At 45.1% G+C, this 25,851-nt stretch overlaps 1 protein-coding gene across 3 annotated transcripts in view; it reads right to left on the bottom strand.

Annotated features, from left to right (window-relative positions):
- Positions 1-9,866: 9,866 nt before the first annotated feature.
- KLHL3 (kelch like family member 3) overlaps positions 9,867-25,851 on the bottom strand; it is a 51,125-nt gene continuing 35,140 nt past the window's right edge. For all 3 annotated transcript variants that reach the window (XM_069029032.1, XM_069029033.1, XM_069029034.1), the window contains exons 8-15: positions 25,593-25,742; positions 22,903-23,020; positions 21,970-22,167; positions 21,056-21,157; positions 18,398-18,526; positions 15,107-15,247; positions 14,758-14,901; positions 9,867-14,518 (exon numbers count right to left, since the gene is read on the bottom strand). In XM_069029032.1, the coding sequence (XP_068885133.1) occupies positions 14,490-14,518; positions 14,758-14,901; positions 15,107-15,247; positions 18,398-18,526; positions 21,056-21,157; positions 21,970-22,167; positions 22,903-23,020; positions 25,593-25,742 (1,011 nt within the window). In that variant the 3' untranslated portion in view covers positions 9,867-14,489. The remainder of the gene's footprint in view (positions 14,519-14,757; positions 14,902-15,106; positions 15,248-18,397; positions 18,527-21,055; positions 21,158-21,969; positions 22,168-22,902; positions 23,021-25,592; positions 25,743-25,851) is intronic.

The following is a 25,851-nucleotide window of genomic DNA, read 5'->3' as shown; positions in this document are numbered from 1 at the left end:
CCCTACTTTTGGTTTCTCTCAGTGTAGCTCACAACACTCCATGTCCCTCCTTCTTTCTATCACCTGGAGAAGTTTCACTGACTTCTAGATGTTTTACTCACTTTTTTTTCCCCATTTTTTCTACTCTCACAGTTTTTTCCAAACTATGTTTTCTACATACTGGCCTCTTCTGTTTCACAGAGATCTGGTCTTCCCTCCTTCCCCTCCGTGTGTGAGCAGACCCTGCCTCTGGGCAAAACAATTCCCTCCATCTCTCACTCCACCCTCTCTGCCCTTCCCCAGGGTGATTGTTGCTGGGAAGGGTAACATATTTTGGATGATGTGTTGAGAAAGTGAGCTGGTGGATGGAGTGACCAGGAAAAGCAGGCACAGGTCCAGCTCCCTTTCTCAAACTCTTTCCTCCACAGTGTGTGACTGCTCAGCAGTCACCTTCTGGCTTCACCACAGTTCACACGTAGTTACTGAGCAAGAACCTGCAGCCCCACCTAGGCTCTCCCCATCACTGCTGGGGTACCCTGCACCAGGGATGGTATCACCAAAGACCATCCATTCATCTGCCTTGGCAAGACCCTGCCTTGGCCAAGGATCTCAAGCAAGTTTTCTTGTGTTTCAGGTTGCAGAAATGCCAGGCTTTTCTGAACAACAGTTACAGCTAACCAAATCTACCTGCCTTGTGAAAGATTTAATTTGTTATTCCTTTATTAAGTATTGGATTTTGGTTTATATAAAGGCAAACAACATTATCACACAAATCTTAATCTCATAAAGGCAGCCTCCCTTAAATTACTTGATAATTAACCTCTAGGCACAATGCTCATGTTATTCTGTTATACCTTCATTACAATCAGATTCATTAATTTCATCCTCTGTGTGCTAAGACATTGCATGGTTAAAGGCAGCATTTAGCAATATTTAGAGTCTTGCCAGGGTTCCCCATTCTCTGCTGAAGAGTTTGCAGAAGCAATATTATACCATAAAAATAAAGAAATTAATTTTTCCTTTAAATCCTTGCTCTACTCAGGTAATAGTTAAATTAAATTAATATTAGTACTTATTTAATTGTGATTTCAGTACATGCTGAGCATAGTGAATGGCCTTGAGATGGACCCTGAAAGAGCTTTGCCAGAGAGTGGCTGGGTGAGCATCCTCCTTCCTGCATGGCTGGAGAAACTGGGATCTGTTGCCACAGGGGTTTCTTGGGGCCAGGGGTAAGAGTTTCACTTGCTGGAACACTTCTGTCAGCAGCTGAGTTGTTAATCCTGCTGTCAGCTGGGGCATTGTAAGCAACTCGTCTTTGTTTATTCCACAGTTCTTGGCAGTGCCTTACATTGCCAGGTTGGACATAATTTCTCTATATTCCAACTCCACTTTAAATAAACCCCTTTGGAAGTGGCCAGGAGATAAGTCAGACAGAGGGAAATGAGGGATGGAAACAGCCGTCGAGGTTATGAGCCCAGAGAAACTCTCCAGGTGACACAGGTGATGAATCCAGACACAGCAAAGCCACCACATCAGGGCTGGCATAGTCTGTCCAACCCTTCCAGGGTAAGTCACCCAATTATCATTCATTGTAGCTATGATTGAGTAAAATGGGATGTCACACCATTTATCTTTAATACACTGAGCAGTACCTGCTTGCAGAGCATGGTTTTGACGAGATGCCCCCACCCTCCCACACCCTTCAAGAACTGTAACATGAAAGTGAAGAGTCTCCATCCACATCAGTTTTATAAAAGCTTCCATACAGCACCATCAGAACAAAAAGGTCCTGTATGAACATAATGATGTGGTTTTATAGCTATTTTTATAAGCTATGTACTTGTTCTCCTCAATGGTCACAGAACATTTCTGTGACCATTGAGGAGAACAAGTACATAGCTTATAAAAATAGCTATACATGTTCCAGCTAGAGGCACAGGGACCGCAACAGCTAAAGTATCACGAACAGCATTTTTTCTTTTTCTTTTATTTAGATTACTAAATTAAATTTCATATTCTAAACACAGTATTTTAGCTTCTTGGTAAATTAATCTCTTTGGCAACAGGTAGAGATTGATGCAACACCACTTGTAGGTGGGAAGTGATACAGATGCCCTGCCAGCAGGTAAAACAGAGAAACATTCCCCTGGCATGCGGAATATATTTGTTAAAGAAAGGAATTAAGTAAATACACATGCAAATATAGGTAGGCCAATTTAATAGAGGCCTTCAAACTCAAGTGCTAACATTTGTACAGCTTATGCTCTGCACATCTCTGTGTACTTTTAAACTGCAGACAGCTTCATTGAACAGGACAAATATGAGTTGCACTAGAAGAGCAGGTGAAGTGTCTCTCTGGACCCTGGAGCCCAGATACAGGATGGAAAATATATTTGATGAAAGAGAGATGGTTATTATTCTAAGTTTATAATACCTGGTTTAGAGAACAAAGATTGTTCAAATATTGATCTTGCAAGAGGCAGGATTCAGCATCAGTATCTCCTCAGCATCGCATGGATCTGGCAATGCAAAGGTGCCTCAGCACTGGGTTGTGGTGGCTTTCCTCCAGATCCCTTTAAAATGCCAACCTCAGACATTTGCCATGTTACAAACCAGCACTTTCTTGATGGTTTTGGGAGGTTTCTCGTGGCTGGCTGGGGTCAGTGTTTAACTGAGTTAGGGAGGAATGAGCTGTGCTGGTGTGCACGGGTCCTCAGCACACAGCAAGGACACTGCCAGGTGACATCCTATGCCAGGCATGACTCCTACAAGGAACGTGCCTTTTCTTTTAAGTAAATAATCCTGACTTCCCAGTTATTTACAAATTTGCAGTCACATGGAGAGCTTGTAAAGCCTCTTGCTATCCCTACCCAGCTTTTGGCTGGGCTCGGGACCAGCTCCTAATGACACTTGTGGGTGATGGATTGTGGGCTGGCACTGCTGCAGCAGGGATGAGAACACAGGCTTGGCTGTGGACTTCCCCAGTGCAGAATCATGCCCAACAAATTAAATTAAATTCAGTTATACTGAAGCCTGTGTCCACTTAGGAACCATTAAAACGTCAGTTAATTAAAGCCAGATTTACCAAAGGTGATGAAACAAACTGTCATCTGTTAATCTGTCAAAATCTGAAACTGAACAGTTTAGGGGATATTTTAAGGTGATCAGACAATGGAGAAGGTTACATTTTTTTTCACATTTACTTGCCTATGTAAAGCTGGTTCCTGACACAAAAGAAAAAAATGTCTTCAAATTGTTAGTGATTCCCTCAATAAACCACAATGGGACCAGGTTCCACTAATAATCCCATCCATAAATCACAAGATTTGGGGAATCAGTTGTAGCTTCATAAGATTAAAAATATCAAGGAAAAATATTTAATTAAAAGGCTCAATTAGTACTAAAACTAGCAGTATGAATAATCAAGTAACTGATCTTGATTTTACCTGTTGCTCTTACATTTGCTTGCAAACAAATCCAGACAATCTCTCATTGAAAGAAACAGGCCAACTGCAGAGGTATTTTCTAGGGAGAGCAGACTTAGAGGAATCTGCCTGACTTGTTTAAATGGTAATTATAAAATGAGATCACTGCAAAAAGACACAGATTTCAGAACCGAGGACCTGCTCCTTAACAGCCACATTAAGAACCGGCGGCGTATGCGTGTCTCATCTCACTTATCTTTTCAAAAAAACTAATTAAAAACATGGCACGGTGTCAAGCTTTTGTGTAAGTCTAAATCTCATTTCCATAAACTAATAGAAGCTTTTCTGGTTCATCAACAAGCCGGTGACAGCACAGGCAATCAGTGCCTTCCTAGGCAGTGCCCACTTCTGGGTTATGATAGAAAAGGGAGATGCTAATAACCTCTGGGGCCTTATTTCATTGAGTTTCAAAAAAGCCCTCGAGGTAGGAGGCAGAGTGAAACAAATAAGGGGCTCTGATTTCTACCAAGAGTAATTGTTTGCCCTGCAACCACCTGTACCTGCTCAACAAAATCATACTCTCTGACCTCCAGAAATTACTAAATACTACTTACAATGTTGAGTAGCTTGTAGGTAATGTCATTGCAACTTGAAATTTAAATGTTGTTTCCAATAGATTTGAATCACAGAATACAGCTGTTGGAGAGCAGCATCCACTCATCTTTCCTTGTCACCTGCACACAAGGATCAGCAGCTTTGGCAGGATCCAATCATTACCTAAGAGGCAAAAAGCCAAATTTCTCCCAGGCATGTTTGGCATATCCCAGCTAGAGAGAGTCCCTAAACCTCCATCTTTTTTCCTCCATCAGTAAGGGATGATTTCTCCTTTGAGTTTCTTGAGGGGATTAGAATTAGCAGAGAATCAGACTGTGAAGTGGGGTGAATCATAATATTGTTTAGTTTGGAAAAGCCCTCCAAGATCATCAAGTCCAACTGGTACCCCAGCACTCTCAAGGCCACCACTCTATCATGTCCCCACGTGCCACATCTGCATGTCTTTTAAATCCCTCCAGAGATGTGACTCCGCCACTGCCCTGGACAGCCTGTGCCAGGGCTGGACATTGTTTTCCGTGAAGAATTCTTCCCTGATATCCAATCTAAACCTTCCCTGGTACAACTTGAGGCTATTTCCTCTCATCCTGTCCCTTGTTCCCTGGGAGCAGAGCCCAACCCCCACCTGGCTGTCCCCTCCCACTGGGGAGCTGTGCAGAGACAGAAGGTCCCCCCTGAGCCTCCTTTTCTCCAGGCTGAGCCACTCCCCAGCTCCCTCAGCAGCTCCTCACCAGACCTGTGATCCAGACCCTGCCCCTGCCCTTCTCTGGATATGCTCCATCCCCTCAGTGTCTTCCACACAGTTCAGTTCACAAAACAGTTCATGACACCCCTAAGATCTCACAGGCAGCCAATATTAAGGCTTAATTAAGACTGCAACTCCAAGTACACGGGTTTTCCCCCTAAGATCAATTTAAAGGCTCCCCCACACAGCAGCTGTTGCTCAGTTCACTGCAGCTTGAGGCAGCTCCTACTAGAAAAGAGATAACAAAGTACATGGCTTAAAAAAAATACCCCTTAAAAACTCCAGCTTCTTGTCTGCAGCTTATCTTTAATGTGTGCCATCAAATGTGAGGCTCAGATACGATGACTCTGAAGAACAGAGCAGGAAGGATTTATGTCAGTGCTTTTCATCCCCATCTATATGCAAAATACAACACAGGTGCTGGAATTGTGAAGTTGCACTGCTTGAGATGAAAATATTTACTTTTTTTTCCCCAAATTCTGTTTTCAGGAAGTCACCCTGAATCACAAAAGGCTCTTGTTAGCCAGGCTCACTCTCATTTATTTGGCTGTGCTGACCCCCAGAGTCCAGTGCTCTGTACGGCACATCTCAAGCCAAATCCCATCAGGTTCCTCGTCCTCTTTCCTCCCACTGCCACTAACTCAAAGAGATTTTGCTGGAGTGGTTGTTCCCACAGCCTGGGGATGATTGCACCCTGCCAGCACCAGAGAAAACAGACATTTACCCCGCGCTGACTCAAATTGCTGCATGCATTTGAAACTGCAGAATTAACTAGATAAAGGGGGGGGGAAAATTGCATAGACATTATAGTAAAGCACATAGAGAATCTCATGGGGAAGCTGTCTGATTATATCTAATATCTCCAGCCTCACACCTGGCAAAACCTGAATTATCACTAGATAAGCACCTGCTGGGGCAGAAAGGAATCCTTTATGCCTGCTACTTGAGTCTGGAGAAAGCTGGTATTATTTTCTAACATACATTTTTAGGACTTTTTAATTCTATTTTTCTGGAAAAACTGCCATATTAACTATCAAACATAGCAATAAGACATCATTAAACACACAGAAAACAGAGATGGATTAATCTGGGTTAATTACTCTTATGTAGTTGCTGCGTGAGAGAAATTGTTTAGACGACAGTGACAATGTTAAAATCACTGTGACAGACTTCAAAACTTCCCCAGGACAGGAGGACTCTAGAAGCTGAGTGATTCCTCACTTTTTTTTGAGAGGAACCCCACTTCAATAAGTGAAGCATCTTTCTCTTGCACATAGCACTGAAAAAAATCATAGGGTTTCCTTTACCCAAACTCAGGTCTCCTTGGGGATGAGGCTTTACAGCTGTTTTCTAAGCAAGTTTAAAATACCTACATCCTTTTTTAACTTTTAAAGCTCAATGCCACCTTCATTCTAGAAAAAAAAATCATTTGTCTTCAGGTAAGAGGCATTTTTCACAACCCAGGTGGGAATTATCTTCCTTCTCACCCCTTCACAAATGACAACCTGATAAATCTCTTATGTCTCAGTACACCCTTCTGTGAAGATATGATCTTTCTTCTTGGCTGTGCTCCCAAATCTCTGCCTGGCTCTGCACCACCCTTTAGAATGACACTTGTCCCCTGAGCTACAGCAGCAGCTGAGGAGACATTTGTGAGCAGGGACATCACCCCTGAGCCCCCTTTGTCAGCAGCATGGGGGACACCAGCTGCAGGGCTGGTTTTCATTGACACTGTGTGCACACAGGGGACAAAGAGAAAGTGCTGAAGCATGAAAGAGAGAAAGAAAAAAAGTCATAATAAATAACATCCTGGAAAGGAATCAAAAAGAAGTATCACTTGATGTATCACCCAGGACCACGTACTGCTCAGAAGCTCTGTATCAGCAAACAGGCTGGTGGCACTGATAAATCACCCCTGCTGGGACAGCCCAGTGGGAGCCAAACCAGGACTCCTACCTGAACCTGCGTCCCTCAGCCCGGCACCTTGACTGCATCCAGCCCCTCAGTGCATCCCACTGCCAGCAGGATTGCAGTGGGGAGCATCACATTCCTTCAGTCAGCACCTGAGGCTGCAATATTTTGCCATAAACAAACATTAAATGCTGGAACTCTTTAAGCATAGAACAAGTTTTCAAGCAAATATCTATCTCCAAGCACAGGTGAAGCCCAGAGAAAGCCTGTGGTGCTGTATCCTCAATGCATCATCTCCTTCTAGGAAAACATCCCCTACACTTAAGGGAGGGATCCCAGAATTTTTTCTTCTTACAGCATAAACATTAGGGATGCAGAGAGGAAGCACAAAGGAGAGAACACAAGAATTCCCTGGGACCTGGCACAGATGCTGCCACCACCACCTGCCAAATGCCCCGATGGCTGCAACCACCTCTATCCAAGTGAACCCCTCATGTGACACCCAGGCTGAGAACTCCCCCTGCTTTGTGCCCACCACTTCTCCTGCAGCTCCATCCTCACTCACTCCCCTCTCCTCTGGCCACAGGGGTAGGATGTCCTCTGGAACCTGCTCTGGTAAATCCCCCTCACAGCTGACACCGCTTTCCATGACTTCCACCACAGCAGCTTTCACAGAAACCAGTCCCTGTTTGGCACCTGGTGGGACAAGCTTTTTGGGACCAACTGGCTGTATAAAGAATTTCTTGCAAAGGAAAAGTAGGAGACAGTCCAGAACAGGGATCAAAGCCTCCCTACACAGCGTTTCTGGGGAAAGGGTGGAGGGATAGATACAGGTAAGGCAGCCAACTCCTGTACTCCAATGAATTGATCACAATTAAGGTTAAGTCATCAAGCAGGTGCTCCTGTTTTAAGCAACTTGCTTCCACTTGTCTTCCCACCTTTTTTTCTTTAACTAAGATTGTAAAGATATCAGTTTAATTTTGTGTTAGATAAGGCAAGCTATTTCCAATGTCACATATGCTTTCAAAAACAGAAGCGTGTTTTACATTCAAGATACAGCTATTGAAAACAACTTATGTAACTCGACTGATTTTTGAGACATACAGCCCTGCCCTTGCAGGTTTTTAAAACCCCCTTTTGCTCGGGTTGTCCATGGGTTGAGACTGGACCATGGTGCACCTCATATCCTGCAGCATTTTCTCTTTCTGAAGTCAGAGCTAAAGGGGGATTTTAAGAGTACTAAGTGAGAAAATATTGTGGAAAGAGTATAATGTAACCAAGTGTAAGAAAAACATTGAAAAGTAACAGTTAAACCTCTTGTGCTTGGGAAAGAACAGATCCTTTGGGACAGCCATACATACTTTAAAGACCCCTTTTAGAAGTTTTACTGAGTGGAAAAAAAACTCTAACATTTAAGACCAGTAATTCACCAAGCAATATGCTTAGCAGAGGCTGTGGAGGTTTGCAGTGAAAGAAGGAGGAGGCTCATGATAATATATTTTGTAAATCAAGGCCAAATCAAATGCATTGAGCTTCAGCAGCTGTGCCAGTTAAATCTCATTCAATTTGCTGAACAAGAGCATTAACATTAATCACTTTGGCAAATTTCTTAGAATATTTCGTGTCACTGAGTAGTTAAGTGATTTTGTGCTTGTTTACAGTGCAGAATAACATTCTGTGAGGGAATATCATCAGTCACTGAGCAACTGTGGGATGCTTTAGGAGCACTGTGTGGTTCTTAGAAATGTTTCTGTAGTGGTCCTTTGCCTCCTAGAGGCTTTTTCAAAGGTATCCAATAGATTTTGGGGTTTTTTAACTGCAAATATTCTCTGCCATCGCACAGCACCCTCAGCACAGCCAAAGAACAAGATTCCAGCCAGAGCAGAGTCAATTTTGCCATCTGAAGCCTCCACAGCCATGTCCCATCTCAAACTCACATCATCACTGCAGCTCAGGGCACAAGGGCACGGGGAATTCCTCTTTGGCCTTATTTATTCATTTGGGCCTACAAACAAACAGGTTCATCTTTGGTCAGGCGTTCAGGTTTCCATAGCTGAGGTTGTTTCCTGCCCCACCTTTGATTCCAGTTCCACATGACTCAGGTACCAAATTATACATCTCTGCTGCAGAAGAGGCACATCTCACCCTGAGTTATTCCTACATGTGTGATACCCAACAACAAAGAGAGGGAGGAGCTGCTTCTCTGACCTTGTAACCCCACTGGGTGAGTTTTCCCCGTATTTTCTTTCCTCTCTGCTGTCCCCTTTCCTTTCCTCACTGCAAAGCTACTTACCCTTCTGAGGTGAATGTGGCAAGGTGGCAGCTACTGCTATACAGTTTCTGCCCTGTCAAGGGTGAAATGTGGGGTGGAAAACATGCCAAAAGATGAAAATGTAAGATGCAAAAAGAAACAATAATAGCAGAAAAAAAATCAGGCCACAAAATCAAGGTAGTGAGATTTCTCCTTGGACTGCCAAGGCTTTTCTTTAGCTGCAGGTTCATAGATTTATAGATTTATCAGTTTAAACATGAATAAAAAGGAGCCAGCTGTGCAAGAGAAAAGTAATTTTGAAATTAAATAAGGAATAATTGCAAAGTCCCCCAGCTGCATAGAGCAACCCACAATATGTCATTCATTTTCTGTGTATCAGGTAATTAAATTTCAGGATCCCATGTGGTAAATTTGATGTCGTACATTGGTATTAACAGATGAGGGAGGCACAAGGAGCATTTCTGGAAAACCAGAGAGCTCAGTGAGATGGTTTGTGAGCATAAGGCAAAATGAGTGGGGTGACTTGGTTAATGTGTTACTTTATGGTGTTATTAAGAAATATTGAGCCCTAGGTGGTAAACTCTCATTTTTCATGTTTTCTCTCTTCCCAACTGCATTCACTAAAAGGTTCTGTCTTTGCCAACAATGCCCTGAACCAAGGGCTTTCCCACCCCCAAGAGAAATGCTTTTAACTTCCCTTGGAAAAGGAGCAGAACAGAGTCTGGGACAGCATCAGAGCTTGGCATCAGGGCAACATCCCAGTATCATCACATGTGAGTGCCACTACCCCACACCAAGGGGCAGAGTAACCCCCAGGGTCGGTATCTGCTGTAATTAAAGAGGGGACAAATAAAGCCATGTGGAGTGATGAGAATGTTCCTCATTGTCAGAAACCAATGAAGTCAAAACAGACCCAGAAAAGTTTCATTACTCCAGTTTTTATTCAAATTAAATGATGAGGAACTACAGTGTGATTTTCTTTCATAATATAAATACATCAGTGAAGAATGTATCTTGAGCCGTTCGTTGCACTGGACAAGACAGCTGTCAAGAGAATTACTTTGCAAAGTCCTTTGTCCTCCACACTCATGCAAAAAAATCTTTAAAAAATGAGCTTAAACAATCAGCCAACTTGTTACAGCATACTGCCAGCTTCTGAACCAACAGTCTGGTTTAAAAAACCAAAACAATTTCACAACCAGGTAAATTATTTCACAATCATTCATTACTCTTAAGGGCCTTTTATACATAAAATATACAAATTAAAATTATCAATATTTATTTATTGTCACTGTAAAGGAAAATAATTTATAAACCCATAAACAAAGATAAGGGCAGATGAAAAAAAGTGAATGAGCCCATATTCAGACCATAATGTCTCGCACACTCCCAAACACTGCAGCTTTGAGCAACAAATTATGCTCACCTGAAAGTGATTTTTGGGCATGATATGGGCGAAGGGGGCAACTGCTTTGATAATATATTAATAATGAATCCCAAAGGTTAAGACCGAGCTGCATTCATCTGTTGAACCATCACAATTAGCATCATGAACAGCATTTATCTGTTGAATCATCACATTAGCTTGATGAACAGGCATCACACCTCACTGGATATTAAGGATTTTGGTCTCCAAACAATGCAAACAAGAGAACAGTATTGAGCTTTCATGGCGGTGACATGCAAAGGCTGCCAAGTGTATTTATGGTAATTACTTGTTGTACACATCCATAAAAAGACATTGTTTGGATAAACTGAATGAACTGAAAATTGATTTTAATCACCCCCAATTTATCTATTAGGCACCAGTGGAAAAGATGGACTTTATTCAAACATGTTTAAACAACAGATTGCTTGAGGCAAATCTACCCTGCACTGCCAGCCCAGCAGGGTGGGCAGCACACGTGATGCTATTGGGGTTGGGGCACATCCTGGGGTGTGCAAGAGCAAAGCCCCCTTTGGGAAACACGTGCCCAGAGTCCCCCAGGGGGTCAAGCACAGGGTGACCCCTAAAAGAGACGACAACAGAAGGAGCTGAGGAAAGTGTTCATACTCACAAAGGACCAACATGAGGAAGAGGCCCGGGTTCAGTCTGTAAAGCTTTTACTGAAACTCCTGCAATACTTTGTCTGATTTTGGCGACCTGGGGGTTTGTGCCCAGACTGTTGTGGGCAGAGTACCTCTGTCTTCAAGAAGCTCATGCAGGAGCCAAGAAACAGAACCACCAAGTGACAGCTTGTTCCCCAAACTGCCCAGGAACCAAACTCATGGCACAAGAAAATTAAATCAGGGTATTGAAATTGTTGTAAAATAACCAATAATCTAAGAGCCTACTGGTGACTGAGGTAATGAGTTCAAATTTATCTCATAATGTGGAGCCCAATGCTGTCCTTCTAACATTAAAACCGAAACAAGAGCTATCCCAAATCCTTCTTACAACGTGGCATTTCTTGTGCAGAGAACATACAGAGTCACACCTACACCACAGCCAGCGAAAACTGCACTGGAGTGCACGAATTAGATCCAGAATTTAACAGAAATGTCATTGAAGACCATAAAAAGCAATCCAAAAATTATTTTAAATTGTCTTATAAAAATACTTACAGTAAAAGTTGTTAGTGCTAATGCTACGTTTTCAGTCCTAGAAAAAGGCAATCTGTAAAGGATCTGGCTCAGGTGCTCAGAATGAACAATACAAACACGAAACCACACACCAAAGACAAATTCCAAGAGCATTTGGGGGTGGGGGTACAGCTGGTTCATCACATGTTACGGTTGTTGTTATTATTGCATAGCTGGAAACGAGGTCACTTGACTTGCATAACACTGCAACGTTTGAGAAGGAAGGGAAGAAACAAAGGTGTGATTTGCCATCGAGGAGAACTGGCTGCAGCTGGGAACAGCATCCCTGGCAAGGGCTATGAGTCCTAGCCCTGTCCAGCAAGCCACAGGTCTGGGCCAGCACTGGGCAGAAATGCCATTTTACAAGAGCAGAAAACCACCAAAACCTGTTTTCCTTACAAGCAAGGAAGGTTTATGAATAGATGGATAGCAGGGGATAAAATTATCCCACCTCCAGGTACACCCATTTTTTACATCTGACAAACACAGCAAATTGCAACCTAGCACGTCTCTAGTAGTACCTACCACTTTTTATCTCCAGCCCACATAAACTCATAGTCTCTGGATAATATTTGCCTTTTCTCCAGTGAAGCCAGAGGTGTGAGAATGTTGGCTGGGGACTGTCCCCAGCCGTTGAGCTGTAGTTGGGCTGTACAGTAGCTCATACAGTAGTTTATTTAGCTTTATATCTATACCAAACCTAACAAGAGCCACATGTGCCCAAATGCTTGTCCAGCCTTGTCCAGGCACCTCAGCCTAACAAGAGATGCTACCTCAGACCAAAATGCTTTGTCTGCCCCATTTTATCCTTTATTCACAGGCTGCATGGGAAGCAGCTTTTGGGCCAGTGAATTTGAGTCTGTCCCAACTGAGGCCACATCACCTTCCTTATGCCACCGTAAAGGTGCATCTCAGGACCCTGATCCAAAGCTGCAGTCAGGGAAACATTCCTGCTGGGAGACATTCCTCCTGGGATACATTCTTACCAGGGTACGTTCCTACCAGCCTCAATGGCTTTTACAGTAAGCAACACCTCAAAGGAGAGCAGCATGTCACACTATTATTTTGGCACATTTCGCAGCAGACTGTAAAACTCAAAGCAAAAAGTTTAAAGGGTATTATGGAAAAGACTAAGTTTTTGTTAATTACTATTTTCAAGACCTCTGAGGTTACACACAGTGGAAGGGTAGACATAAAGAGTAATAATGCCTTTTCTGTAGACAGTTTGCCCTGGTTTGTAAAAGCAAGAACATCTGAAGAGGAGTGGGAGCTACCTCACATTGCCCATGAAGGCCAGCCCCTCTGCAGGGCAGTGACACAACACAGGCAGGGGCTGTTTCCCCCACAGTGAACAGGCACCCATCTTACAGGGACTGTGTCAACTCAAACAGCAAAGATTACATATTTATAGAAGTACCCACTCCTCTACAAAAGCAGCACAAGATGATGTAGCTTAGATCCCTCTGAAATAAATTTTTAAGTATTTTTCTTTTCTACTGTTGAAAGTCACACAGAGCAGCTCTGTGGAGACAGAAACCAGCATAACAACACTGGACAGCTGCCCACAACGAAAAGCCTCAGCTGATCTACAAGGAGAAAACAACAACAACAAAAAAATCAAACAACAAGAAAAAGAGTAGAGAAAATATTTTTCTTCACTAGCTCCCTTTGGCTGGGGAGCTTCTGGGAGCTCACCCCTGTATGCAGAAGCATGTCAGAGCTCATAGGGAGATACAAAAAGGTATTTCAAAGTCAAAAGTCTTCTTAAACAGAAAACTTTAAGGATTTGGTACATAAGCAAGACAGGTCCCTTACATCCATATCTAGATTTGTGTGTTTTGAATAATCTTGTAAGTTCTTCATACTAACAGAGGAATGCTTTCAGTAAGGGCAAGAATAAAATAGCAATTATAGTGACAGTGATTAGTTAATCTCCATGCTCTGGAAGCATTAAAACACTGCAGGTATTTTACTTGGCTCATTAATCCCTGCTTGGGTGACAGAGGGCTCTCGCTGTATGGAATGTCTCTACATTAATGGCACCATAAGGTATTTTTTAACATCTAAATGCTCTATGATGAAATGGCATTGAAATGCTGGACAGAGCTAGAACTGAAGCTTTCAGCACAGCTGAAATGTGTGGGTTGGGAACATTTTCTATTCAAGGAACATCTGTTTCACAGGAGCAATAAACCCCGTGGGAGCAGCATGTGTTGCGTGGGGCTGTGAAGTTTTGTGTGGCTCAGGTGCTGAGACTTCAGCCCCGGGGAAGGCACTGCCCAGCAGGTCCCGTCACGCACAGCACACAGCATTCATGGCAAGTAGAAAAACCACATGGTGTTTATTTCCACAAGCATTTCAGGGATACATACAGCAGTCCAGTGGCATATACAAACGTATGACTGAGACAGCGTCACACTCGAGCCAGACTACCCTGTTCCAGTCCATTTCTGCTGTTTTTCTCTGTTGGAACTCAGAAGTTTCCACTGCCAGTATTAAAGTCCACCCTCCAGGCACAGTAAGTAGTTCAACCAACAGTGTGCATGGAGCATCAGTAGCGAAGAAATCCAGAAACGTTCATTTTTACTCACATGCCCAAACGTAGCAGTTTTGTTTCACACAAGAAATTCCATGCCTGCAGTCCAAGCACAGTGTTTATCTCAGGACACATGCCATCAAGAAGAACAGTTGATTGCACCACAGATAACAAGCAACACCTCGTGTCTAGCATGGAACATGTCCCCAGAGGGATTTTCACTTGGCTATGCAATCCACTGCAGAGTGGATGATGCTCGCAACGTATCACTTGTCATGCTAAGACATTAACAGCAATGAGATGGGTCAAGTCAGAGGTCAGTCATCTTCCCAACACCACCTAGCTGGATCCACTTCACTTCTGCTCTCACATTGGCTTGACCTTGTGTCACAAGGGTTTATGAATCACAGCCACACCTGTTGTAAGAATAGACAGACACAGTTATGGTAGGAGCATCTCCTGGGTTGCCATGTGGCTACAATCATCCTGCAAAGCCAAAGGCCAGCAATGAGGGAGGTGTCTACCACTTCTGTGAAAGTTTCTTCTACTGAAATCAGCATAAAACATACCAAAAAAGGAAAATTAAAGCTTCAGGGAACACAGCCCTCAAGTTCATGGATGACCCCACTGCTGCCCACTCTCCCTGCCTGTTTACCTGCATAACTCCTCCCTGTGCTCATGCTGGTTGGCAACAATGTCCACTTGTCTGTGCTGGGGTTGTAGTATTCCACCGAGGCCAAATTGCAGGAACCATCATCACCTCCCACCACGTAGAGGAGACCATTCACCGCACACACACCTCAAAGCAGAGCACAGATGGTAAGACATGGGATAACTCATCCCCCACAGCACGCTGCTGCCACATTCCGATTCACTCCCAAGCAGATCCCTCATCTCCCACTTTTATCACTTACTGATCACATACACCACGAGCACATGAACTGCATTAAAAACCACACACAGACAACTGAGCCAACCACCACAGAAAGGCTTATCGTGCTTACCTGCATTTCTTCTACACATGTTCATGTCTGCTACTTGCTTCCAGGTGTTTGTCCCTGGGTCATAGACCTCGACACTTTTCCTCACCAAGGGCCCATCATGGCCCCCTGTGGCGTAGAGCAGCCCGCTGAGCACACCGACACCTGCCGAGCACAGCCAGGTCAGACACAGCACAGGGACAGGGCTGCACGTCCCTGTTCTCCTACTGGGCATGGCTTTGGCCTCTCCAAGGCACTTCCAAAAACATGGGCCCCATGTGCATCAAGATCACCAGGCACGTGGTCAACTCTGCACCCACCCATCCCATGGCACTACAGCAGCCTGCTCAGTAATGCCTGGCAGATGTCCCCTCTCAGGAAGCTGTCAGGCTATTCAAGATCAGCACTCTAGTCCCATGACAGTCCTCTGCCTTTATTCCATCTCTTTGGATTGACTTGCTCCCTGCCTCCCATCCCACCTTGTTTCCATCTGCCAGGACCCTCTGCTTTTAGCCTGATTCTCCCTTTCAGGACTTTTATTTTTGGTTTTCCTGCTGCCATTGTGCTCCATGACTTCATCCCTTGGGTGATCTTCCTCTCCTCAACAACTTACAGCTCCAGCTCTTGAAGCTGCCACTTGGTTCCTCTCCTCCCACTCCCACCCACAAAACCTGGCAGCGCTTGGCACAGACAAGGTGCCTCCAATGCCACCTTCTCAGCCATTTTTTAAGGTCCCTGGCTGAATCTCTGTGAATGACAGGGATCTTAAAGCTCCTTCTGCCTAATATTAAGTAAATGAATTAATTAAAATGTTCACCAATCCATGAGAGTTAAAACTTCCAGCAACATATCTTCGTTAATAGATTCAAAGGCCTCTACTAAAATTAACAAGGTGGGATGTTAGTAAAACAGAAACAGATCTGAATCACATCATTTCAACCATAGGCATTAACCAGTGTGCAGGGAGGATTGGGGCCCTGGCAGCCTGATAGCAACAGGTTTTTGACTCACAGGGATCTTTCCTGTTTGGGAAAGGAAAGGACAGGAATAGCTGCTGAGCCAGAGAACAGGCATCACTCAGGCTCAGCAGCTCCATCAGGAACACCCCCATCTGGGGACAGGCCTACCACTGTCATCTCTTCCTTCTCCAGATTATCTTAGCTTGCTACTGCTGGGTTTGGTTTTGGCCAGCCATCTCTCACTGTACCAAGATGTGCTGAAATCTTAATATGACATTGGGGTTCATGGTTTACCTCTGGCAAACAGATAATTAATCTCTAATGGCCACAAATATCCACCTTACTGGGCCATATCCTTGGTCTGGTTGAAGTATTCCAATGTGCACAACTTGGGAAGAGCAGAACACATCCAAGAGTGAGTCCTGGCTCCTGAGCTGTGCCAGGTGTCTCCCAGTTCACCAGGAAATGGAAAGACTTAACTGCATCTGAGCCCAGCAGACTGGGTGTGCAGCACCTCTGCATTTGACTGTACTCAGCTGTTAATAAAAAGTTTATACTTTTAAGAAATAATTTAATTAGTAAACTAATTTAAACAAGTAAGAGAGTAAAAGAGTCAGAAACACTCAAGCTTTTTCACATGAAACTGCCTCCTCGTGCAGTGAGACAGACAGGGCACGCAGAGACAGGACATCTCTGCCAGGAGGTGAACCTCCAGCTGGTTCAGCAAACCCTGGGAGTGTTCAAAAATGTACAGATGTGGCACTTGGGGATGTGGTTTAGCAGTGAACATGGCAGTGCTGGGTTAACAATTGGACCTGATGATCTTAAACATCTTTTCCAATCTAAAAAATTTTATGATTCTACAAAACCTGGGCAGCACCTGCACATCCCCACAGCCCCAGCGTCTGGATTAGGGTGGCCCCAGGGACTTGGGGACACCTGTCCTCACCCCCACTAGATGTCAGCATGGGGACGGCAGCGCCGAGCACAGAGTCATTTCTGGAGCTGCACGGCAGATTGTGCTGCAGCACCGCTGGTGGGTGGCCCAGTGGCTCTGGGCAGTCCCCTCCAGTGTCTGCTGGAGGAGCATCTGGGGGACAACCAGAGCCTGAGGAGCTCAGCTTTCAAGTGGGGAATAGAAAACTGCGAAGAAATTTGGCAGGGGAGTACAAGCATTCCTAACAAAGGACTTGCTGCATGGAGAAACACTTGTAAAGCAGCACTCAGAGCAGAGTGTTTCCAACAAGGACAACTCACTAAAATCCATCTCACTACAGGCACAAACTTCTTGCTGTTGCAACACACTGCCAACAATAGGAGATACTCATTCTGCTCCCCTGGAAGGCTGCACTGGGCTAGGTTTAAGCATCAAGCAGATACTACAAACCTCTTCAACAGAACTCAAACCAACAGTGTGTCCATATTTGCCTCACCCAGAGCTGCAGAAAAAATACTGGAGTGAGGAAAGAAAGACAGGGTGTAGAAGGCAGGCTCAAACTGCCCAGCTCAAAAGGGAACTCCCACCACAGCTTAACCTGCAGGGTCATTTCAGCCCCCAGGTTTGGCTGCCTGTGGGTAACTGCACAATTTAACATTGGGGAGGACACAATTAACATTGTGGCACACACTGAGCATTAGGACCAACAGTGACAAATTCCCATTCACCTGAAGATTATTTTAAATGCAATGGATAAGAGCTCTTATCTGTTTCAGAGAGGAACAGTCACAGATAAGACAAATTGCTACCTGGCCCAAGATCATGTAGGAAATTAGAAACCATCAAGACTAGAATCTAATCCTTTTACAACAGGTCCTTTCCTCTAATCTTCCAGATCACCAACTCTTGCCAACAAAAAATAAACTAAAAGCTAGCTAAGCAGGGGCTATCTGAGATGAATTTTATTATCCTACACGTCACTTAACAAGCAGATGTGGTTTGTGTTGCAAAGCACCCACTGGATGCTTGCAGGAAGATCCAAAATGAAAATTCATCTCAGACCCCCCAGTGATAGGAGAGAGGAAGGTGCAGCTTGGCTTTCCCATGCCCAGCTGTGTCTGCAGCTGGCGATTTGGAAAGAGAACTCTTTGCTTACAAGTGAGATGCATCTGTTAGTAGGGCTACTTAGAGATACTGAACATTATTTCATTAATCCAGAAATTAATCTCAATTTGGCAGATTTTTTCAAAGTCAGGAGAGCTGCTGAGAGCTTCCAAGCCATTTTGGTTTTACCCCTCACAGGAAGGGGGGCAAGCAAGAGGCTGCACTTGCAAGCCCAGCAATGCCAAATCCCACTTTTGCATCCTGTCTGCGAGCAGAGAAGGTGGTGCCCATCCCGAGCAGCCGTGGGAGCCGTACCTGCCCCGCTGCGCCGCGTGCTCATGTCGGCCACGTAGGTCCACTCGTTGGTGGCGGGGTTGTACTGCTCCACCGTGCTAAGGCACTGCCGCGACGCTCCGTCGTAGCCCCCCACGGCGTAGAGCTTCCCTGGAACAGACACAGCCACGGCTCACATTGCAATCAGCCCAGGGGGCACGGATCCTGCGTGAGGGCAGCTCTAGGGACACGCCTAAACCTGCTGGGATGTCTGGGGAAAAGCCGAGCGAAGCAGTCTGGAGTGGCCTCACAGACAGGAGGGACTGTTTGTAAAGCTGTTGAACTGTCAGTAACACAAGGATACAACACAACAGCTTAATCAGAAGTCAGCGGCCCAGAGAGTTTTCCAAATTATTTGTTGGCCCAGGAGAAGAGGGAGTATCAAAGCGTGTTCTGTTGATGGAGGGTTTCCCCCGTTCAAGTGCGCTGTCAAAGGCTGTCACTGCACATTAATTCCAGCATCACATGAGCAATAAATATGAAACAGCCTCTTACAATAATATAACACCTGCAAAGAAACCTAGACCTGATTTTGAAGAACTTGGGCCAAATCCAAACCCAGCAATGCTGTAAGCACAGCTGAGGCCAGCCTGGTCACTCGTGCCCAGTGATGACAGCACAGGAGATAGACCATGCTGGGTTGTGAGGGTCTCTGGGATATCTGACTCTCCCTGCCTCAACTCACTGAAAGCTGATTAACACATACTTACTGAGACCAGAGAAACACAATCAGGTATCATGGGACTGCATCACACATGAAACAAGGCTGATGCTCTACCGTGTCCTCTGTTCCCAGGCCTGACTGATACTCTTCCCTTGTCTCCCTGTATCATCTACCAGCTTGTTTTGCATTTAGGCAGTAAACTCTCTGGGCAGAAAGAGATTATTCTTACTAAAGCAGCCAGCACAGGGCATTCTGGTTCAGGTTCAGGTCTCCTAGATGCTACAATAAACAACAATTAATAAAGCTCAACAAATATGTAGAAAAATTCTAACCTAAATTTTTATACAAAACCCAGAAATAATATCAACTCTCAATCCATGATAGCAGAGCCTGGCCATGAATGAGCTGTGCAATTCTTTGCATGCAAGAGTCCCACCAGCAGCTATCTTCAGCCTCAGACTTTTGCATCATCCTGTTTCTGGATGTTTGCAAGGCTCCAAGACCAGGCTGGCTCTTTTCTTTCTCCCTCAGGCCCACTCATGGCCTCCTTCTACATCTTCCTGTCTCTATGAACATTTCAAACTCTTATTTGTGCTGTTGGTCCTGCCTGGTATTTGTCAATGATTCAGGCAAGAGTGCCAGTCCAAGCAAGACAGGATCAATTTCCCCAGCTGGCATTGATTATTAGGTATTTTCAGTATTCACAGACATCAGATCCATTTTTGTCACATTCAGATGAACCCTGTGGATTAACTGCAGGCTGCAGTTTGTTTCCTACACCAGTATGATCAGCTCTTGTCCCCATCACATGCCTTCATTATTTTTATCATGGACTCCATCATATGCAACACTTCTTTGTGCTTTCAAACAAAGCAAAGGAAAAGAATTTAGTGAGTCTCCAGTAGAAAATCCGTCCATAGAAATGCATCTCTCAGGTCCATATCTTTTCTGCATTCAAGCCACTTGAGGAAATTCCAATGACTGACAGCAGACCAGCACTTCCCAAGCATGGGCCAATTCTGGAGGAGATGCTACTTAACTATGCAAATTTAAGTTAATGACCACTATTAATTCTAACTTTATCTCCCTTCTTCTTCTCACATAAACACACTTCGTGTACATTAACATATTCCATGTATTTCCCACTCAACAGGTCAAACCAAATCACTGTAAAGCATTGTTTATACCATTTATAATAAGGCTCATGCCAACACTGCACTAATTGGAAAGTGCTACACCATGCTAAGGACAAGTTCAAATAAAGCCTTTCACTTGCTTCAGAATAGATTTTGTAAAGGAAGAAATGGTTCCTACTTAAACGTTTCATTCTCCTGAATCCAAACCAAGTGCCTCAGTTCCAGCTCCCTCAAGTTTGGTGCTGACACAGAGGTGCCAGCAGCTGCCACCATCCCGCCAGGCCTCCCACCTTGCTGAGCTGCCGCAGCACCAGCCTTTGCTGTCATCAGCCCCTGCTCATTTCGGAACCACAGCAGAGTGTGCTGTGCCTGATGTCAATAAACACAGGTTTTAGTATTCCTGCCAAACCACCAGCTTGGGGCTGTGGGACGAGCTCTGCTCCTGTTTCTCTGGCTGAGCAGATTTTCCATGGGGTATTCCATCCACGCAGCGTCTGCTGGCAGCAACAGCATCCACTGCACAACAGCGCTGGCTTTCACCAGCCAGAAGCAGCCCAGGAAGAATTTGGATTCAAAGAAACCTGCACACACCTAATTGCACTCCCAGGGTGAGGGGCTGGTCTGATACAGGTTTGAGGCTCTTGGAAAGCTACACATGATTTTTCACCAAGATAAAGAGGAGAATGGAAAAAGTTGCAGCAATTACATCATATAAAATCAATCTTTCCCAACTGGTCTAGGGAACAATTCTTGTCATTCCCTCCTACTGCACTTAACCATTCAGGCTTCTGTTTGACACAGTAACATTTGCTTGGTGGAAATGGCTGCTGATTTTCTTACCCTCCACAACTCCAACTCCAACACTGCTTCTTCTTGTGTTCATGGGAGCCACAAAAAACCACTCATTGGTTTTATAGCTATAGGCCTCAACTGATGCCAGACCTAGTTAAAAAGGGGATACACAGGTTTTCTAATTAAAAAAAAAGAGAAGAAAAAAAGATTGGTGTTGCACTTTCATCTGCCTTCCACCTCCTCCCAAGCCCATAATTCCCACCATGCTCCTGCAATCCCACTCCCTAATCCCTTGCCTTTCAGGCTGGGACCAGCATGTCAATGCCACTTCTTCAGTGGCTGGAAAAACTGTTCCCCCACCACCCCTGCCCCGGGACTGCTGCCTCTCCAATGTGCTGAGGACACCAAAGTGAGCAGAGTCCAAATTCCAAGCCCAAAAGCCCCACGTCCTTTCAAGCATTATAAAATGTCCATGCAAAGGTTTAAAAATTTCCCCAGACCCTGCTGCAATAGTTAGTTCAGGGCTTAACCAAGTGGCAAAGCTTTACAGCAGAGGCAGAGGTGTGAATCTAAACACACAGCTATGCCAAGATAAATCCCAGGCACACACACCCTGTAAGATGCCTTGCTAGTATTTTATTCATGTTGCTATGAAAAATTTAACTGAAACAAGGAAAAATCCCTTTTTAGCCCAGAAAAAAGCATAATCATTCAGAGAATAAGGCTGAAAGAACTGTATCACTGCAGAAAATAACAAGGGTGAGATTCTGTGCAATTACTGACGGGTCAGAACACGCACGTGGGCAGTTACAACACGTGCCAAACCCCATTCCTGGCTCCTTCTCTACAGAACCATAGAGGAAGGGCACAGGAACCTCTCCAAAGCCCTGCAATCTCTGCAGGGCCCCTGAAAACACTTTTTTTCAGGTCAGGCACTGCCTATTTTTTGCCCAGTCACCTACCAGTGCTGCCATCAAAGCCGCCCACTGCGTACAGGAGGTCATTGAGCACAGCGGCGCCCAGGGTGCTGCGTCTCTCCTGCATGCTGGCTATGGATGTCCACTGGTCCTTCACGCCGTCATACACGTCCACCGTGCGCACCCGCAGCGACCCGTTAAAGCCCCCGACAGCATAGACATTGCCAGCCATGAACACCACACCTGAGAGAACAGGAGAGGGTTTTTACAGCAAACAGTTTTGGGAAGCGAGTAGGATCTGTCTAGATCCTGCTCACCTGCAGGGTGTGAAAGGCAGCTGGGAAGAGCAGAATACGGGCAAGGCTTTGGCATTTTCTGCAGGTTAACAGTGTTGAAGTCAAACATGATAAAACATACGTGTCATATGGGAGGTGAAATGCACATAAAAACATGGCAGCATAAGGCACAGATGGAGCTCACACCTAAATGAGTAATTCCGTGAGCCAGAGGGAACACCAAATGGTGAGCCACATTCACAACCCTGTCAGATGTTTTCAGAGGAACACTCCCAACTTAAAGATCTTCTCTCCATCACCCACTCCCTGGCATCAAGAAGGACTGACTCAGCTCTTTTGATTTTTCACTAGCAAACCAGCAAGAAAAACTGGACCCCTGTGGGCTGCCAAGACAGCAAGGGGGGAGGAGGAGGGGAAACACTGATGGAGAAACAGCCAGGAGAGAGAGATGATGAAGGGAGACAGCGGCTATGGAGAGCTGACACGCAGGAGCAGCCCCACTAGAGAGTAGAAAATCCACCTGAAGGGGAAGGGAAAGATGTCTGTAGGGAAAGAAGAGGAAGGAATGGCAAAAAGAAAGAGCTGCTTGAGGCCAGAGGAAGGCTAAAGGGAGGACTAAGGACGTCCCCCCCATGCTGAAGAGCTGCATTAGGAAAAAGGTTGCAGCAAAAGTTCCCGTTACCTGCTCTGCATCTCCGTGAGGGAAGTTCAGCAACCTGATCCCACCGCTCCTCCTCAAAATCATAGCACTCCACACTGCGAATGGCTTTGGGCGCCTGCCCACCCACCACAATCATCACCTGCAGAGGGAAGAGAAGAGCTGGAAAACCTCAGACATGATCCTGGGCAGCTGCTCTCTGCAAAGGAACCATCACCACAGCCTGCTCAAGAGCAGCTGCTAAAATGTGCTGCAGGCCAGCTAGAAGCCTCTGCAAGGACACTTATTTCAGGTAATTATATTTCAAGGGGGGAAAATTTATCTCCAATTTAATTCATGCTAAATATGGCCACCCCATTTACCCTTCCTCACTGTGTCCAAGGTGGGCAACTTGCCTAATTTCCCCTTGAAATACAAAACCTTTTGGCACCACAGCATACGCCAAGACTCACTGCAAAAGTATTTTTAAGTTAAGAAAATTCCAGCATAGTTTCCACTGGCAGCCTACTGTTCAGTCATTATCTCCACAGTGGTGCTAAAAATAATCAATGCCACTTAGCAAATAAAACGTGACAGCTGTGGTGCCACCTGTGGGGAAGGCGACACTCAGGGAAATCACCAGAACTGTTCTGAACAGGGGGTCTGGGCTGCTGAAGGATGTGATTTGTCAGCTTCATTAAGGCTTTTGGCTGCCACAGGTATTGAAGCAAATTCAGGAATTAAACTCTGAATTCCTTACAGGTAGGGAAGAGCTATGTGATGGTGATCAAGGGCAATCTCAGGAGCACAAGAACCCCTCTGCTGGATCAGGCTAAGGGTTCATCCAGCCCCAGACTCCACTCCCAGCAACAGCAAGGGGTGGACACTGGTGGGAATGTGAGAAGACCAGAAGACCTGGGCAGCATGCAGTGTGGTCCTTCCCAAATCTGCCCTATCTGCTGCCAGAAGACAAACTCCCCATGGCCACAGATGTCAGGGGCCTGCAGCTCTGCACTCGAGGGTGCCCACTGCTCTGAGCCCCAGCTGGGCACTGCGAACCAACACCTGCACAGGCAGCCAGCCCCCAAAACACCTGCACTGACAAGCAGCTGGACCTGCACTTTGTTCAGCACACATTTCATTCAACCCTCCACAGCCACCAAGAGGGAGGATTCGCTCCCCTTATCACAGCAAATCAGCAGGACAAACATTACCCAAGACAATCTGATTTTTACAAGGCCAAGGAGCTAGAAACAAGATACGGGGCTTCAAATATAGATAAAGAGTAGATGGAAAACTGGCTTTAGCCTCTGCAAGGCAGCTGGGAGTAGCTGAGGAGATAAGATCATCACTTGAGGTCACTTGTGTAACAAACTCAACTCCAAGCCGAGTTGCTTTAAAAGTAGAGTGCTGGACAGCAACTTAAAGAATTTGAAGAGCATGGAAATAGTGGCCTGCTTGATCTACAAAGATGAGAACATGATACTAGAAACCAAATTGAGTCTAAATTAACAGCCTGACTACTAGTTGTGTAACAGTCTCCCATGGCAAGCTGCAGGGCTTCACACGATTACAGAATTAAGGGATTTCACAGCAGACAATAATCCCTCATCAGGGGGACCAACAGGCCAGATGAAAGTTTCTCTGTAACAGGATTGCTGAAAGATCATCACCTTCTTCCCTTTCTTCACAGTTCAAAAGAAGGGAGGAGAAACCTGCAGAAGATTTGGGTTTGTACTCATAGGTCATGCTATAAAAGATGTTGAGAAGCTCTGAACTCACTGATTTGCTGTTCCTTTTATCCTTAACTACTTTAGTCCTTGAACAAGGGCCATGTGAGCCCTTCATGATACCCCCAAAGCTGTGTTCTACCAACTTCATCTCAGCAACAGCAGGCAGGAAGGACACTGACACACGCTGCCACATGCTGCCAAACCATGATTTCTCAATGGACAGTCCAGTATCCAAATACCAGAAACAGCACAGATCTCATACACATGCCACAAAGCAATCTCATTATCATTTGTGCTTGGAAGAATAACGCACTGTGGTTTTGATGTCTTAGAATCTCCAAATGCTTACTAACAGCTTCAGTGGCAGTCTGTTGAGAGACATTGTGCCAAACTGTGTTTATCTCTGGGGCACAGGGAAAAGTTCCTGTGGTCATTCTTTTCTCCACTAATAAAGTGGTGGCTGGAGCATCACATGCCTGCGGGATAAACGTGGGGAGTAACAAGGATTATTTATGCAGTTGCTGCTTTGAGTCTATTGAAATTCACTTCAGACTTCCTGCCTATGGGGCTGGGTGCTGTTGTTTCCTGCTTTCCTGGCTTCTGATTATGGATACAGGAAACAAAGAGACACCTACTGTGACCCTCCTCAGCAGGGCTCCACAACTCTTACCAGCCAGCAGCAACCTCAGCCAGCCCTCCCAACGCTCCAGCAGCTGCCTGCAGCCACCCCATGGGTCAGAGAGCCACCAAACCACTTGTGACTGACAAAATGTTTCAAGAGCAGAGATATTCGTTCCCCTAAGGGTTTTTATCTAAGTTTATCCAACTTAATTGTGTTTCCTTGCTGGGCATAGGCAATGCCAGAAGAGGGAGTAAAACGCTTCAAAGCACAATCACCGAGTTAGTAAAAGTAACACGGCAAGTTCTTCAGCTCCTGTAAAAGACTGAAAATGCCACCAGGAACAGGGGGTGAGGTGACAGAGAGTGATGAGTTCAGCTTACCTTTGGCAAGCTAACAGGAGTCCTTGGCTTTGTCCTGGGATTCTTTATCAGTTGCCTTTGATCCAGAGGAAGCAAATGATATTTCATGGCCTCGATAAGGAAGTCTTTACAGGTGTTGTTATTCTTGATCAAAGCTTCTTCTTCGACTGTCTAAGAACATGCACACACAACAAAGATCATTTAAACCGGCACAGGTCACAAGGAGCTTTGTGGAAAGAACATGTAACCTAGAATTTCCCTTTCAAAGTACCAACATTAA

Source organism: Aphelocoma coerulescens, chromosome 13, assembly GCF_041296385.1.
Source record: "Aphelocoma coerulescens isolate FSJ_1873_10779 chromosome 13, UR_Acoe_1.0, whole genome shotgun sequence".
Taxonomy (NCBI): domain Eukaryota; kingdom Metazoa; phylum Chordata; class Aves; order Passeriformes; family Corvidae; genus Aphelocoma; species Aphelocoma coerulescens.
The sequence above is the reverse complement of the archived record's forward strand: the minus strand, read 5'-3'. Positions and strand labels throughout refer to the sequence as shown.